At 42.6% G+C, this 18,392-nt stretch overlaps 1 protein-coding gene across 2 annotated transcripts in view; it reads right to left on the bottom strand.

Annotated features, from left to right (window-relative positions):
* Nucleotides 1-18,392, bottom strand: part of gk5 (glycerol kinase 5) — a 65,679-nt gene that overhangs the window by 6,819 nt on the left and 40,468 nt on the right. For both annotated transcript variants that reach the window (XM_078205731.1, XM_078205741.1), the window contains exons 7-13: nucleotides 18,308-18,369; nucleotides 18,056-18,129; nucleotides 11,333-11,393; nucleotides 10,115-10,241; nucleotides 9,622-9,726; nucleotides 5,063-5,157; nucleotides 1,028-1,131 (exon numbers count right to left, since the gene is read on the bottom strand). In XM_078205731.1, coding sequence (XP_078061857.1) covers nucleotides 1,028-1,131; nucleotides 5,063-5,157; nucleotides 9,622-9,726; nucleotides 10,115-10,241; nucleotides 11,333-11,393; nucleotides 18,056-18,129; nucleotides 18,308-18,369 — 628 coding nt within the window. The remainder of the gene's footprint in view (nucleotides 1-1,027; nucleotides 1,132-5,062; nucleotides 5,158-9,621; nucleotides 9,727-10,114; nucleotides 10,242-11,332; nucleotides 11,394-18,055; nucleotides 18,130-18,307; nucleotides 18,370-18,392) is intronic.

Genomic DNA, 18,392 nt, shown 5'->3' with positions numbered 1-18,392 from the left:
CATCAGCCAGCCATGATACTTGAGCACGCCCGTAACTGAGAATGTGTAAAAACCAAGCAGCATGGGAAAAAAATAACTGGAAGATTTATTCAAAACGCAAGTAAATTTCCAACTACACTCTCCCTTTCAGTGAATAATTTGTACAGGTCTAACACTTCCTCTAAATTCCATTAATATACACACTAGGCTAAGTATATTTGAATTGTCACATGTATTGGTTATACAGCAAAAAGTGGTAGACAAAGCACAGCCAGACAAAGCATACACTTCAGAGTACATGGGGGAGGGGGAAAGGAGATGGTGCAGAATGTAGTGTTACAGTCATAGCTAGGGTGTTGAGAAGGATCAGCTTAATATAAGGTAGGTCCATTCAAAAGTCTGAAGGCAGCAGGGAAGAAGCTGTTCTTGAGTCGGTAGGTACGTGACCTCAGCCCTTATGTAACTTTTTCCCGACGGAAGGTGGTGGAGCAGGTGGGCTGGATAAGGAATTAGTGTGATTTCCCTCATTCAAGTGCATATTATAACACAATGGTTAGCACTACTGCCTCATAGCACCAGGGACCCAGGTTCACTGCCGGGGGAGGTAATGGAAGCAGATACGATAGCGAGTTTTAAAGGGGCGTCTGGACAAATACGGGATACGGTTCCCAGAAGGGGTGGGGGTTTTAGTTCAGTCGGGCAGCATGGTCGGTGCAGGCTTGGAGGGCCAAAGGGCCTGTTCTTGTGCTGTAATTTTCTTTGTTCTTTGATTCCCGGTTTGAGTCACTGTCTGTGCGGAGTCTGCGCATTCTCCCAGCGTCCGCGTGGGTTTCCTCCGGTTTCCTCCCACAGTTTGAAAGACGTGCTGGTTAGGTGCATTGGTCATGCTAAATTCTCCCTCAGTGTACCTGAGCAGGCGCCGGAGTGTGGCGACGAGGGGATTTTCACAGTAACATCACTGCAGTGTTAATGTAAGCCTACTTGTGACACTAATAAACTAAAAGAAAAATCCAAACAAACAAAAATATATTGTTTTTTGTCCACACACCTGAAGGCTATAGATTCCAGTATTGCTCGTATTAGATGAATTTTGGTCGTTGAAGGTTTCAGTCCCATAAATGACGCACAAGCGTTAGGATCATTTAGTGGAGCCTAACCAAAAAGAAAACATTTTCATTTTGTTAACAGCAGTATATAGTTCCACACGGCATACATAAAGTATCTTGGGTTATCGAATTTAAAAAAAACATGACTTACAGAGGACAGTGAGAGGCAGCGTAAAAGAAAGGAGGAAAATTATGTCTTTTTTGTGAAAGTTGTCATTTCTGGAACTTACAGGGTGGGTCAGTTTAAAATATTATGCATTCTTATGTACATGGTGTCTCAAGAGATTTAAGGCGATTTAATTTATACGCAATCCACAAATTAAATAGCTCTCGGCAACCAGTTCAAAGCTAGTTGTGTGAATTACACGTTTCAGTGACAGTATAAACTGCAATGCTCTACATTAAATTAGCGGGTAAATACGTTACAAGATGGGGCACTCTGAGTCACACGATGCAAGGTAGGCCTTGAATTTGACAACAGTCTGTGTCAAGCTCAGCCAGGAAAGCAGGCTCAATATTCACATGCTAGCAAGGGAAAGGCAAGGAGAATAGAGTAGGGTTTTTATTCCTGTTCAATATCTAGTTCCTCTGCTGACATGCATACATCAAACCAGATGGCTGTTGTGCCCCAAATATCAAACAGATGATGTCTATGCTCATGCATCACAAATAGTCATTTGTTGAACAGAGGGCTCTCGGCACTTTTAGACTCACTTCTTGCAAAGCAAGAGAGTTAGAGGAGGAGTAAAGGAAAAGTTGGAAACTGGGTCCGGTAGACATGCAACGAAGCTAGCACTTTAACCGACAAACCTATGGAATTACATAAACTCAGTACAACTAATATCAAATAGAGTTAAAAAATGAGTTAAAATTTAAAGCACTAAATGGCTTAAAACAATAGAATATTCTTGCCTAAATTACCGTTATTTTAGGTTACAAACTCAGTTAACAGATGATATTGATTTCAACTTCACATCAGATGCAAAAATAGGAAATTGGGACAACTGAATAACTTTTTTTAAAAATTCATTCATGGGACATGGCCAGCATTTATTGCCCATCCCTAGTTGCCCTTGCTCAGAGGGCAGTGGAGAGTCAACCACATTGCTCTGGCTCTGGTGTCACATATAGGCCAGACCGAGCAAGGAAGGATGGCAGATTTTCTTTCCTAAAGGGCTGCTGAAATGAAACAAAATTCTGTCTGTAGGCACCCACAACATGATGGTACTATTTAATATACGGCTGTCATTGAAATTCTTCACCACTGGGGGAAAAAAAATCTTCTGCGACTTTTCTTATTCTCATCTTTTGCAACTCAAAAATGCAGATCAAACAAGTTAACCAGCTTTATTATGCCACCAAGAATTAAATTTACCATTGCTAAGAAACACTAGCTATTTAACAAGATGACCATATTTAGTAAATTAATGATTCTTCAATGCTGCATTTTTCTCCCTTTATAAATTGAACACCAGATACAGCTTAGCCAGGGCAAACTGAATTTCTTGAATGTAGCAATTGGAGGATACAAGCAAGCCTAATTCTTAAATTTCCACCCCAGACACTAATTATTTTAAATAAAATGTATAGGCTGTTGACAGGATCATCCCTCTCTTCCCAGGTCTTGACTTGGGTTCAATTCCAGCCTCGGGTCATTATCTGTGTGGAGTTTGCACATTCTCCCCATGTCTGCGTGGGTTTCCTTTGGGTACACCGGTTTCCTCCCACAGTCCAAAGATGTGCGGGTTAAGTTGATTGGCCATGCTAAATTGTCCCTTAGTGCCAGGGTAAATATGAGAGGTTAGGGGAATAGGGCCTGGGTGGGATTGTGGTCGGTGCAGACTCGATGGGCTGAATTACCTCCTTCTGCACTGCAGGGATTCTATGATTCACTATGAACATTGTGCAATCATCAGCGAACATCTCCACTTCAGACCTTATAATGGAGGGAAGACCATTGATGAAGTAACTCAGTGAAGTGGGTATTTTTTCATAATAAAAGTAAATCTACAATAAATGAAGTCATTCAGGGAAATTTCTGGCTCAGACTCAAATTATTCGCTGCCTTACTGTCCATCAGGCCAGCACGAAGCCACAATCAGGTGCATGAACAAGATTCCAGTGGGTGTCTCGTTTTATTAACAAATTAGAGATGCCAAACAGTTTGGAGTACTATGTCCTCATGAGCAAACATTAAAACAGAAGCAACAATTTAGAATTGTTACTATAGAGTCACATCAGCTCTTAAAGGGACTGTTGTTAGTGTACAAAACAATTGAGAATCACCCTTCCTTCCAAAATGTTGGTAAATGTGAGGTAATCCATTTTGGTAGGAACAACAGCCAAATGGACTATTATTTAAATGGTAAAAAATTGCAGCATGCTGCTGTGCACAGGGACCTGGGCAAGAATCACAAGGAGTTGGTTTGCAGGTGCAGCAGGTAATTAAGACGGCAAATGGAATTTTGTCCTTCATTGCTAGAGGGATGGAGTTTAAAAACGAGGTTATGTTGCAGCTGTAAAAGGTGCTGGTGAGGCCAAACCTGGAGTACTGTGTACAGTTTTGGTCTCCTTACTTGAGAAAGGATATACTGGCACTGGAGGGGGCGCAGAAGAGATTGACTAAGTTGATTCCAGAGTTGAGGGTTGGCTTATGGAGGAGAGACCGAGTAGACTAGGGCTATACTCATTGGAATTCAGAAGAATGAGGGGAGATCTTATAGAAACATTATGAAGGGAATAGATAAGATAGAAGCAGGGAAGTTGTTTCCACTGGCGGATGAAACTAGAACTAGGGGGCATAGCCTCAAAATAAGAGGAAGCAGATTTAGGACTGAGTTGAGGAAGAACGTCTTCACACAAAGGGTTGTGAATCTGTGGAATGGCCTGCCCAGTGAAGCAATTGAGGCTACCTCATTGAATGTTTTTAAGGCAAGGATAGATAAACTTTTGAACAGTAAAGGAATTAAGGTTATGGTGAGTGGGCGGGAGGTGGAGCTGAGTCCACAAAAAGATCAGCCATGATCTTATTGAATGGCGGAGCAGGCTCAAGGTGCCAGACGGCCTACTCCTGTTCCTAGTTCTTATATCCTTATGTGAAAGGAAATAAAGAAACAGTTGACATATGGCTTCAAAAGAATTAGTAACAATTTTCTCCCCCCACCCCCCTCAAAATGGTGGACATACACCATTTGCTCCTCCATGCCCAAGTAACCATGATTCATACAAAAACTTCCATCATGAGGGTCAACAGGCTACTCATCGAGCAAAACATCCAAGCCACGGTTGATGGGGAAGTAATAACTACATGCTAGCATCTTCTGGACATGTACCACAAGGTGGGTTCATGGCTTTAGTCTGGCTACCAGGCAGAAGTGCTAACTATATTCCATGATAAGAAAGGAGGCAAATAAAATGCCTGGTTTGCATGGTGCAAAGTTACTGATTCCCTCAAAGTGCTAAAATTCTCTAATAGCAGAGCTCCCATAACATTGCTTACTGGTAGTTTTAGGCCTGGGTATTAAACTGCTAACCTGGTTGTACATTTATGCGCACTGCTGCAAGCAAGCAGTGCCAGGTATTGTAGTTACTGGCTGTGATCACAAGGATTCTTAGTAAACATCAATAGGTATTGCTTGATGTTGCGAACGGGCGGGTGAATCTCAGCCTGCAGTGCTGAAGAACTCAGTAGCTGGTTGCCTGCAATTGGCCAGTCAGCATGAAATCCACGTTCCAGGGCCACTCCAGGCTGGAACCGCTTTTCGTGCCCGCTTCCAGGCCTGCCAATTGCACATGCCCATCATGCAAAAAATTCATGTTTGCAAGGTTCCCGGTCATTAGATTTTTAAAAGATTACAAGTGCCATACTCACACAAGAGGTGTTAAATCGTCCAGTACTTTAATCAGAAACATTTTGGAATTGCTGCAGCGGGGGGGGAGGGGGGGGCGGGTACAATATATCTGTTGTGGACATTTACCTGTAATCCACTGAATGATGGGACAAAGTATACGCCATCCGAACTCTGCACTTCCTGTGCCATCTTTTCAGTTTCAGAAACATCAGAGAATAAACCTGGAAAGACATGAATGTTTAAAGCAGGAGAGTGGATTGGGTGGTTCGGTATTTCATTCAGTCTAGAACCCAGGCTTGAGTGACTAGAAAAATATCTTGGTCACAAAATCAAAATCAAGTTACACAGATTCTTACAAAAAAAAGATTTACTCAGTTACCATAAGGACAAAAGATTGATTGCTGGGACAATTGGAAATGGCAAAATTAAGATTTAAAGTTTATTTATTAGTGTAACAAGTAGGCTTACATTAACAATGCAATGAGGTTACTGTGAAAATCCCCTAGTCACCACACTCCAGCACCTGTTCGGGTACACGGAGGGAGAATTTAAGATGGCCAATGAACCTAACCAGCACATCTTTCCGACTGTGGGAGGAAACCAGAGCACCCAGAGGAAACCCACGCAGACATGTGGAGAATGTGCAGATTCTGCACAGACAGTGACCCAAGCCGGCAATCGAACCTGGGTCCCTGGCGCTGTGAGGCAGCAGTGCTAACCACTGTGCCAACTTGGTTATGTAAGAAATATGGAGCAAAGGCATTTCATAGGACCCCCACAGTGCAGAAAGAGGCCATTTCATCCATCGAGTCTGCACCAACAACAATCCCACCCTATCCCTGTAACCTCACCTTTTTAGCCTACTAATCCCCCTGACTTTGTTATTGCAATGGAGAGGGATAGGGCCGTACGGCAGGGCAAGGTTTACAATTGGGGGGGGGGGTAATTATGATGCGATTAGGCAAGAATTAGGGGGCATAAGATGGGAACAGAAACTGTCAGAGAAAGGCACTAATGAAAAGTGGAACATTTTCAAGGAACAAATACTGGGTGTCCTTGATAGGTATGTCCCTGTCAGGCAGAGAGGAAATGGCCGAGTGAGGGAACCATGGTTCACAAAAGAGGTGGAATGTCTTGTGAAAAAGAGGGAAGCTTATGTAGGGATGAGGAAACAAGGTTCAGATGGCTCGATTGAGGGTTAGCAAGGAATGAGCTGAAAAAGGGGCTTAGGAGAGCTAGGAGGGGACATGAGAAGTCCTTGGCGGGTCGGATCAAGGAAAACCCCAAGGCTTTTTACTCTTAGGTGAGGAATAAAAGAATGACAAGGGTGAGGTTAGGGCCGGTCAAGGACAGTAGTGGGAACTTGTGTATGGAGTCAGTAGAGATAGGCGAGGTGATGAATGAACACTTTTCTTCAGTGTTCACCAAGGAGAGGGGCCATGTTTTTGAGGAAGAGGAGGTGTTACAGGCTAATAGGCTAGAGGAAATTGTTGTTCGGAGGGAGGATGTACTGGCAGTTTTGAATAAACTGAAGGTCGATAAGTCCCCTGGGCCTGATGAAATATATCCTAGGATTCTTTGGGAGGGAAGGGATGAGATTGCAGAGCCTTTGGCTTTGATCTTTGGGTCCTCACTGTCCACGGGGATGGTGCCAGAGGACTGGAGAGTGGCGAATGTTGTTCCTCTGTTTAAGAAAGGGAATAGAAATGACCCTGGTAATTATAGACCGGTTAGTCTTACTTCGGTGGTTGGTAAATTGATGGAAAAGGTCCTTAGGGATGGGATTTACGACCATTTAGAAAGATGCGGATTAATCCGGGATAGTCAGCACGGATTCGTGAAGGGCAAGTCGTGCCTCACAAATTTGATTGAATTTTTTGAGGAGGTAACTAAGTGTGTTGATGAAGGTAGGGCAGTTGATGTCATATACATGGATTTTAGTAAGGCATTTGATAAGGTCCCTCATGGTCGGCTTATGATGAAAGTGAGGAGGTGTGGGATAAAGGGAAAGTTGGCCGATTGGATAGGTAACTGGCTATCTGATCGAAGACAGAGGGTGGTGGTGGATGGAAAATTTTCGGATTGGAGGCAGGTTGCTAGCGGAGTGCCACAGGGATCAGTGCTTGGTCCTCTGCTCTTTGTGATTTTTATTAATGACTTAGAGGAGGGGGCTGAAGGGTGGATCAGTAAATTTGCTGATGACACCAAGATTGGTGGAGTAGTGGATGAGGTGGAGGGCTGTTGTAGACTGCAAAGAGACATAGATAGGATGCAAAGCTGGGCTGAAAAATGGCAAATGGAGTTTAACCCTGATAAATGTGAGGTGATTCATTTTGGTAGGACTAATTTAAATGTGGATTACAGGGTCAAAGGTAGGGTTCTGAAGACTGTGGAGGAACAGAGAGATCTTGGGGTCCATATCCACAGATCTCTGAAGGTTGCCAGTCAAGTGGATAGAGCTGTGAAGAAGGCCTATAGTGTGTTAGCTTTTATTAACAGGGGGTTGGAGTTTAAGAGCCGTGGGGTTATGCTGCAACTGTACAGGACCTTGGTGAGACCACATTTGGAATATTGTGTGCAGTTCTGGTCACCTCACTATAAGAAGGATGTGGAAGCGCTGGAAAGAGTACAGAGGAGATTTACCAGGATGCTGCCTGGTTTGGAGGGTAGGTCTTATGAGGAAAGGTTGAGGGAGCTAGGGCTGTTCTCTCTGGAGCGGAGGAGGCTGAGGGGAGACTTAAGAGGTTTATAAAATGATGAAGGGGATAGATAGAGTGAACGTTCAAAGACTATATCCTCGGGTGGATGGAGCTATTACAAGGGGGCATAACTATAGGGTTCAGGGTGGGAGATATAGGAAGGATATCAGAGGTAGGTTCTTTACACAGAGAGTGGTTGGGGTGTGGAATGGACTGCCTGCAGTGATAGTGGAGTCAGACACTTTAGGAACATTTAAGCGGTTATTGGATAGGCACATGGAGCACACCAGGATGATAGGGAGTGGGATAGCTTGATCTTGGTTTCAGATAAAGCTCGGCACAACATCGTGGGCCGAAGGGCCTGTTCTGTGCTGTAGTGTTCTATGATTTACCAGCGTGATATTTAATCTGGAGGCATACAAATGTAATGAATGACTTGAAAAATTGGGGTTGCTTTTGTTGAAATGGTGAGATTTTTGTTGAAATGGCGTAGAAACAATGGCTGAGAGGTCCAGAATTGAGGAGTCAAAACACGCAGTCATGTTCTTCTTTGGCTCAGTTGGTAGCAATCATGAGTCAAATGGTGGTGGGTTCAAGCCCCACTACATTTTTGAACAAAATCAGCACAGTACGGATAGGAGTGCCACATTGTCAGTAGTTCAGTCTTTAGGATGACTGAAGCCCCATCTGTCTGCTCAATTGGATGTAAAAAGATCACAGAGTCATAGATATACAGAACGGAAACAGGCTCTTCGGCCCAACCTATCCATGCCAACCAGGTTTCCTAAACTGAACTAGTCCCATTTGCCTACCTTTGGCCCTATCCCTCTAAATCTTTCATGTCCATGTACCTGCTCAAATGTATTTTAAATGTATGTTGTAATTGTACCCGCGCCTCTACCATCTCCTTTGGCAGCTCATTCCATATATGCACCACCCTGTGTGTGGAAAAAGCTCCACCTTGGGGGAAAAGACCTTGGTTATTCACCTTATCTATGCCCCTCATGATTTTATAAACCTCTATAAAAAGGTCACCCCCTCATCCTCCTAGTGCTACTTGAAGACGAGAATAGAATTTGCACAATATCCAGTTCAACCTTCCTCCCCAGGCACCAAGGACAGATTATCTGGTCATTGATAGGAACTTGTCCAGAACCAAAGTTGTCACATGTGTCTACACAACATTGACTGGACTGCAAAAGTAATCCATTGGTTAGTAAATGTGATGGGACATCCTGAGAGTGTAGAAGACGATTGCTAACATATTCTTTTAGTGGATCAAAATCATTGAAGCTGCAGAAAAGGATCGTAGCCCTGCATTTAACTCTTGCAATGCGAGAAATGGGAATGCTTTATAACAATAGTGGAAGACAAAACTAGAAAATGAAGGAAGGATGGTGTTCCATTGCCCGACACGTACATTACTTAAATTGGAAAGCAGAATACTGCTGATGCTGGAAACCTGAAATAAAAACAGAAAATGCTAAAAAAGAAAACTCAGCAGGTCAGGCAGCACCTGTGTAGAGAGAGAAGCTGAGTTAACGTTTCAGGCGTGTGACCTTTCAACAGCTGTTTTTCCAGCATTTCCTACTTTTATTACATACTTGACACAACTGGTGAAGTTTATTTATTAATTAGTATCACAAATAGGCTTACATTAACAGTGCAATGAAGTTACTGTGAAAATCCCCTAGTTGCCACACTCCGGCGCCTGCTCAGGTACACGGTGGGAGAATTTAGCATGGCCAATGCACCTAACCAGCATGCCTTTCACACTTCATTCACAAATTAAATCTTGGGATATAGAAACATGATGCAGGAACAATCAAGGTAATTAACGTTTTTATTGATTGAATTGATATTGTTTAAACAACCAAGTGCAAACATACAAAAAAAGGTGATATGACATACAAAAGTTCAACTGAAATTCGAGGAGGAATTGCATCTTCTCTCCAAAGACAGTAGCACAGTAACAAACCTACTTACCCAGTTGCTGAGCCCACTGGATCACTTTACCCGTATCAGAAGCATTTCCTTCAGCTATGTATGTAATTTCAGATCCAATCTTCCAGCCAACCAATGGATAAAGGCCTGCATTAATAAATAATGGCATTAAAAAGCATGATTCAAACTCTGTACACACAGGACTCGGAGGTGTCCCACATTCACATTGTGGCCATCAACTCCAATCCCTTAATACTTCTACCAGGGAATCTGAAGAGCATTTTCAGCTCTCGTGGTTGTTTTAAGATGTGTACCATGGCTACCATTTGGTCTTCTGGTCTCGCTGATGGCACACCCATGATGTTTCCTCGTGTTGGGCCGTGTGAACACAAAGCTCAGATAATGGTTAATTTGATCACTCCACATAATCGTTGCGCAATGACTTTCATACTGGAGGGTTACCAATTGGTTCACGTAGACGACAAGTTTATTGAGTGAATCAACACTGTGCAATGAAGAAAATATACTGCTGTACCTGTTACAGAAGCATGAGGCCTGGTTCCAGTGTTGATAGACATGAAAGTGCCTGTTCCCATTGTGAGTTTCACATTTCCTGGTTCAAAGCAGCATTCGCCAAACATGGCCGCCTGTTGATCTGCTGCCTGTACAAGGGGGAGTGGGTAAAAGAATTAAAACATTCTGAAGCAGATGCACAATCACTTGTCAAATCTATTTTTTTCAAATTGACACAACTCTTTCAGATCATCTTCAGTTGGGAGAATGGGAAAAGCTCACACCTCTACAGAGATGCCATCAAATCGCACTCCAGTGCCAATTAATAAAATTCTCTGATCTCTTGCTAACCAGAAACATCCCCTAGCCCCTGCAACCCAAAGAGACAGGGAAAATTATTCAGAGATAGTCACTCAATGTGATAACAGAATATAACTAATTAAGCCTCGACACTCCAATACTTGTGTATGCCATGTGCAGTTTCCAAGTAAACATTTCTGTTAACCAAAATATTTAGAACTTTCCCTGAATGACTAAAGATTTTTAAAGCTTGTTCACAATTTGAAAGTGACCACCATTTTTCATTCATTTTTCAAATAACAGGATTTAAATTTTTTGCTATGTGTGGAATCCACTAGTTGTGTGTTTCTGGATGAGCACTGTATAAAAGATGATGTGGAGATGCCAGTATCAGACTGGGGTGGGCACAGTAATAAGTCTCACAACACCAGGTTAAAGTCCAACAGGTTTATTTGTAACCACGAGCTCAGAGTGCTGCTCCTTCATCAGGGGAGTGGAGAGGTAGGTTTCACAAACACGGCATATATAGACAAAGAGACAGTTGCAAGATAATGTCTTGTCTGCTTTCTTGCATCTTTGTAGAAACTTGATGTCTGTGTCGATATGGGCGCTCTTCCTGGAGATCCTCTCCACTTTGAGCAGCACTCCGAAAGCTCGTGATTCCAAATAAACCTGTCGGACTTTAACCCGGTGTTGTGAGACTTCTATAAAAGATAACAATGTTAAGGTATAGGGAATAATCTTTCTACACAATTACTACTGAGCAGTAATTGCAGACCAAAAAGTCAAAACAAGAACGCACAAATTTGTACATTGGTTTGGAAAGTCAGAATGATCCACACTATATCAAGAACACTTCCTTTTAATGTTATACAAGTTAGTACGCCATATAAAATGGGAAAAACATATTTCAGAATGTTAAATATACTTCAGTACTTACCAAGGCCATTATTTGAATAGGGGTTCCAAATATACTTTTATCAGTGTAACCAAAGTTGTAGCTAAGATAAGGGGGGGGGGGAGAAAGAGAAAGGACAAAAGAACATTTTAACAAAGTTATATGATAATATTTTTCAAATGGACAATAGATTTTGAATATCAAAGTTAAAAATTGTTACTGAATATTACTTGAAAATATTTTACTGCGCAATTCTAGTTTGGAAGAAAGACAAATGTCAAATTTAATTTCCTTGGTGCATTGTTTTTAATGCAATAGTTCACATGAACTCACATCTGAGCTATTGATATTTATGAATATTAGATTCAATGAAGTGATTTGATTTGATTTTTGTCACACGTATAGAGTTAAAAGTACTGTTTCTTGCGTGCTATACAGACAAAGCAAACCGTTCATAGAGAAGGAAACGCGAGGGTGCAGAATGTAGTGTCACTGTCATAGCTAGGGTGGGGAGAAAGATCAACTTAATGCAAGGGAGGTCCATTCAAAAGTCTGACAGCAATAGGGAAGAAGCTGTTCTTGAGTTGGTTGGTACGTGGTCTCAGACTTTTGTATCTTTTTCCCGACGGAAGGTGGTGGAAGAGAGAATGTCCGGGGTGCGTGGGGTCCTTAATTACCGAGGTAGCGGGAAGTGTCGACAGAGTTGATGATCATTGTGATACAAAGGAGGGCAAAATCCCCATCTGGGTACTTATATAAAACTTTACACCCGCCTGTTTATAAAACAGCCTTTTGCCCATTGCGGTCTCCCTCCTATGGATCTTTTCCATACAGAAATGGGGAGTTCCTTTAGCTTTGCTTCATGGCTTAATAATTAATTGTGTTGATTGTCTTTGAAACCTTTCTACTTTAGATTTATTTTATAAATACATGTGATTGAAACTAGATAATACCGTGTATTGGATTTACCTCATTTTATAAATTAGCATCATCACTTCTTTGGATTTATCATTATCACAAAAGAGGTAGTGTTGGGCAAGCTAATGGGGCTAAAGGTAGACAAGTCTCCTGGCCCTGATGGAATGCATCCCAGGGTATTAAAAAGAGATGGCAGGGGAAATAGCAAATGCACTAGTGGTAATTTACCAAAATTTGCTGGACTCTGGGGTGGTTCCTGCAGATTAAAAAATAGCAAATGTGACGCCACTTTTCAAAAAAAAGGAGGTAGACAAAAGGCAGGTAACTATAGGCTGGTTAGCTTAACTTCTGTAGTAGGGAAAATGCTGGAATCTATCATCAAGAAAGAAATAGAGAGACATCTGGATATAAATTGTCCCATTGGTAAGACGCAGCATGGGTTCATGAAGGGCAGGTCATGTTTGACTAATTTGGTGGAATTCTTTGAGAACATTACATGTGCAGTGGACAATGGGGAACCTGTGGATGTGGTGTATTTGGATTTCCAGAAGGCATTTGACAAGGTGCCGCACCAAAGACTGCTGCATAAGATAAAGATGCACAGTGTTACGGGTAATGTATTAGCATGGATAGAGGATTGGTTAACTAACAGAAAGCAAAGAGAGGGGGTAAATGGGTGTTTTTCTGGTTGGCGATCAGTGACTAGTGGTGTGCCTCAGGGATCAGTGTTGGGACCGCAATTGTTTATGATTTACATAGATGATTTGGAGTTGGGGACCAAGTGTGGTGTGTCAAAATTTGCAGATGACACTAAGATGAGTGGCAGAGCAAAGTGTGCAGAGGATGCTGAAAGTCTGCAAAGTGATATAGATAGTCTAAGTCCTAAGGGTCTGGCAGATGGAGTACAATGTTGGTAAATGTGAGGTCATCCATTTTGGTAGTAACAACAGCAAAATGGACTATTATTTAAATTGTAAAAAATTGCAGCATGCTGCTGTGCAGAGGGACTTGGGCGTCCTTGTGTAGGAATCTCAAGGAGTTGGTTTGCAGGTGCAGCAGATAATTAAGGCGGCAAATGGAATTTTGTCCTTCATTGCTAGAGGGATGGAGTTTAAAAACAGCGAGATTATGTTGCAGCTGTATAAGGTGCTGGTGAGGCCACACCCGGAGTACTGTGTACAGGTTTGGTCTCCTTACTTGAGAAAGGAAATACTGGCACTGGAGGGGGTGCAGAGGAGATTCACTAGGTTGATTCCGGAGTGGAGGGGGTTGGCTTATGAGGAGAGATGGAGTAGACTGGGGCCATACTCATTGGAGTTCAGAAGAATGAGGGGAGATCTCATAGAAACATATAAGATTATGAAGGGAATAGATAAGACAGAAACAGGGGAGTTGTTTCCACTGGCAGGTGAAACTAGAACTAGGGGGCATGGCCTCAAAATGAGGGGGAACAGATTTAGGACTAAGTTGAGGAGAAACTTCTTCACACAAAGGGTTGTGAATCTGTGAAATTCTCTGCCCAGTGAAGCAGTTGAGGCTACCTCATTGAATGTTTTTAAGAGAAGGATAGATACATTTTTGAACAGTAAAGGAATTAAGGGTCATGGTGAGCGGGCGGGTAAGTGGAGTGAGTCCACGAAAAGATCAGCCATGATCTTATTGAATGGCAGAGCAGGCTCGAGAGGCCAGATGGCCTACTCCTGCTCCTAGTTCTTATGTTCTTATACAGTTGGACATTCGACACCACTTTAGGATCACTGATATAAAAACTTATATAACATAATAGGGACACAGAAATTATATTTGGAGTACTCATTTTCTCCTGATTGGATGGCTCTTATACTAGTTTCTGGGAGACCAAAACAGATTGGCTCCTTACCATTGATGGAGCAAGGGTGCCTGACCCAGGCTTCACCCGAAAAAGGCTGGGGCCAATGTCCTTGCAGGAGACTACAATTCTGACAGGGATTCACACCAAAATGACACAGGTAAGGGAAACAAAACCAAATGAGGAAGCAAAAAAGAGAGACAAGTAGAAAGAGCGTAATAAAATGACAGAGCAGATCAAAAGGATGAGAGAAGAGAACGTGCAAGATAGCCAAAAGCCAGAGGGAGGTTTGAGAAGTCAGTGTAAAAAGTATTTGGAATGAAATTACAGGACTTGGGGAGGCAAAATTGCCATGAGTTGGTTTGTATCATGGCTTAAGCTGGATCAGAACTGGGAACTAGAAAAGCAAAGTTCAACAAGTAAGAGGAGATCTGGGCCAAATTAACAGAACAGCTCAACAAACAAGATGATCGCTTTGCAATATAAATCTTCAAATATGAGAAAAGAGCTCTGCCTGAAGGCAGGTCCTTGGCTCAGTGTTTGCTGGTGCTTCATCCTCAGCTTTTCTCTTGGCCGTTTTATTTTGTCAGTGGTGGTGTACCCCCACCCTCCACTCTCAGCAGCAGGGTGTGGGGGCCTGGACAGGAATTGAACCTGTACTTGTTGACGTTATTCTGAGCAATGCACTAGCCATCTTAGCCAACTGAGCTAACAGGCCACCTCGTTCCATCGTTAGATAAGACTAAAACTAAACTGAAATGAGGCATGATAACAACATAAACGTTAACTATAAAACATCAAACAGAGGTTAGCCGACTCCAGTACCACAATTGAAAAATGTCGAGCGCCTTTGCCCAATACCTCTCTCATTGCGTAGGCCAAATGCCATCAGGGTGCGGTGGCCTATCCACCTTCAGTTCCACTATGTTTTTCAGAGCTATTTAATTTTTTACTTGAACAATAATAATTTCGTAGAAACATAAGAAATGACACAGAGTCAGAAAAGATAATTAAGGCAAAAGGCAAAGCTTGGTCAAAGAGAAGGGTGTCTTAACAGGAGAGAGAGGCGGAGAAATAGTGGTGCAAGAGGGAATGCCACAGCTTAGCGCAAGACAACTAAAGCCAAATGATGGGTCAAATGGAAAGGGGGATACACAAAGCCAGAGTTGGGAAGAAAACAGAGTTCTTGGAGAGTCATCGGGTTGGAACAGCGGTGAGGACAAAGGGATTTGGAACACAAGGAGAGACATATTAGAATTGAGATGTTAGTGGGCTAAAGTTTATTTATTAGTGTCACAAGTAGGCTTACATTAACACTGCAATGAAGTTACTACGAAAATCCCCTAATCGCCACACGTCGGCACCTGTTCGGGTACACTGAGGGAGAATTCAGCATGGCCAATGCACCTAACCAGCAGGTCTTTTGGACTGTGGGAGGAAACTGGAGCACCCGGAGGAAACCCACGCAGACACGGGGAGAATGTACAAACTCCACATAGACAGTGACCCAAGCCAGGAATCAAACCCGGGTTTTGATTAAGTTGATTAACAGTCATGCGCTTAAGGGGAGGAGCTAATTATACAGCAAAAAGCAGGCAATTACTGCTGGGTTCTAAAAGCAGCAAGGAGGTGTCTCTCTCTCTCTCTCGCTGGTGGCTGCAGTTTGGGACCTGCTAGGAGAAATAGGTTTCTCTCTCCAGAGATGTTCTGGAAGCTCGAGGACCGGAAGCCCAAGTACAAGCATGTAATCCAGTGTCTCTCTAACTGATTTTGAAGAGGAGTTTACAGAGGAATATGGCTTAAATTGAAATACAGATAGGTTAGCAGTTAAGAATTGTATTTCAATTGGTAAAAGTTAAGCTAATTCATTCATTATAGTTAAACTGTATTGTTAAATAAAAGTGTGTTTTGATAAAAAAAAAGCTTTGATAAAAATGTGTCAATAGAATCACACGTGGAGTAAAACACCTTATCCTCACACAAATGGCAATACAGAAAAATCATTGGGGTCCAGTCAGGCTGCATAACATATTTTGGGGTTTCTGATCCACACCTTAACAACCCTTGTAGCCTGAGTTAAACAGCTTGCTTATATTCTCATTATCTATTCCTTTTGAGCATTTTAAATACATGAATCAAGTCTCAAAATTCTTTCCAGTGAAAGGGTTCAATTTCGTTATCAGCTGCTCATAATTTATTTCCCGGGTTCTTTACAAAGAAGACACCAGTAACAAGATGTGTATTTCTAAACGTGGCCTTAATCATAGCCAGTCAAAATAATCAAATTCCTGTTTTCATATAAAATGGGAATGTAAACAAGCCACTACAATCACCAAGAGTGAGGCTCACTAATATAACGCATTGAACTGCTCAGAAATAAGTACCTTACATTTGATTATTCAGCTTGTGTTCCATGTTTTAGAGCGAGACACTTTCTATTGCTTGATCCATTTCATTTCCTTGGGCATGGGATCCAAGGGGCTGTTGCCTTGTGGATCCAGAACTGGCTTGCCTGCAGAAGGCAGAGAGTGGCTGTGGAGGGGTCTTTCTCTGCATGGAGGTCAGTGACCAGTGGAGTGCCCCAGGGATCTGTTCTGGGACCCTTGCTGTTTGTCATTTTCATAAATGACCTGGATGAGGAAGTGGAGGGATGGGTTGGTAAGTTTGCTGACGACACCAAGGTAGGTGGTGTTGTGGATAGTTTGGAGGGATGTCAGAAGTTGCAGCGAGACATAGATAGAATGCAAGACTGGGCGGAGAAGTGGCAGATGGACTTCAACCCGGGTAAGTGTGTAGTGATCCATTTTGGCAGATCCAATGGGATGGAGCAGCAGTATAAAATGAAGGGTACCATTCTTAGCAGTGTAGAGGATCAGAAGGACCTTGGGGTCCGGGTCCATAGGACTCTTAAATCGGCCTCGCAGGTGGAGGATGCGGTCAAGAAGGCGTATGGCGTACTAGCCTTCATTAATCGAGGGATTGAGTTTAGGAGTCGGGAGATAATGCTGCAGCTTTATAGGACCCTGGTTAGACCCCACTTGGAGTACTGCGCGCAGTTCTGGTCACCTCATTACAGGAAAGATGTTGAAGCCATTGAAAGGGTGCAGAGGAGATTTACAAGGATGTTGCCTGGATTGGGGGGCATGCCTTATGAGGATAGGTTGAGGGAGCTTGGTCTCTTCTCCCTGGAGAGACGAAGGATGAGAGGTGACCTGATAGAGGTTTACAAGATGTTGAGGGGTCTGGATAGGGTGGACTCTCAGAGGCTATTTCCAAGGGCTGAAATGGTTGCTACGAGAGGACACAGGTTTAAGGTGCTGGGGGGTAGGTACAGGGGGGATGTCAGGGGTAAGTTTTTCACTCAGAGGGTGGTGGGTGAGTGGAATCGGCTGACGTCGGTGGTGGTGGAGGCAAACTCGTTGGGGTCTTTTAAGAGACTTCTGGATGAGTACATGGGATTTAATGGGATTGAGGGCTATAGATAGGCCTAGAGGTGGGGATGTGATCGGCGCAACTTGTGGGCCGAAGGGCCTGTTTGTGCTGTGGCTTTCTATGTTCTATGTTCTATTAACAATGACATCAGATTAGCTCAAATACCCAAATGGTCAATAATCAGACCTAGGTTTCCTCGTTTTGTTGCTTTTAGTAACAGAGTGTTAAGCTTACAGAACTTGGTGTTTATTTGCAAAACCCATCCTATTATGGTATCTTTGAACTAGTCAATTTTATCTCTAACTCTCTGATGTTCTACTTATCAAATCCTCATTAGAATAATTCAGTACAAACCCCTCATCATACCAGGCACGCTTTGATGCCAATATCTCTGCAATTAGAATAACCACCATTACCCTTCATTCCTTTAGGTACTGAATTTTGCAACTGAGAACATCTTAACATCGCTTCAGCCACGTTTCAGTTAGACTTGCGCCAGTCATTCAACACCAAGCCATTGATTTGCCCAGACTACTTGATATTAGCAGTGCAATACTGCCTGTCATTTAGAAACTCAAGATTCTTACCTGGTATCCTTTACTGGAGGCAGGATAGACACAGGCACTGAGAGAAGGTTTGCAAGGAATGTACTCCAACACATCTAAAAATGACAAAAATAACCATTGTAAATTTTGCATGTTGCCTTAAACTAGACTTTGCTTGTTCAGAAGTTCAATGTAAATATGCTTTGAAATAACATAACTGACAGCCTGTAAAACTCTGAATTATGTTCAAAATGAAAATGAACTTTCTGCACAATTACAGAATAATCCAAATACCTGATAAGGGTCAAACATGGCTGTAGTACTTGCATTGGAGTAATCGGTAGCAAAAACGGCACCTACATTTAAAAGGAACAACAAA

Source organism: Mustelus asterias, chromosome 3 (assembly GCF_964213995.1).
Source record: "Mustelus asterias chromosome 3, sMusAst1.hap1.1, whole genome shotgun sequence".
NCBI lineage: Eukaryota > Metazoa > Chordata > Chondrichthyes > Carcharhiniformes > Triakidae > Mustelus > Mustelus asterias.
This window is presented reverse-complemented; position numbering and strand designations above follow the sequence as displayed.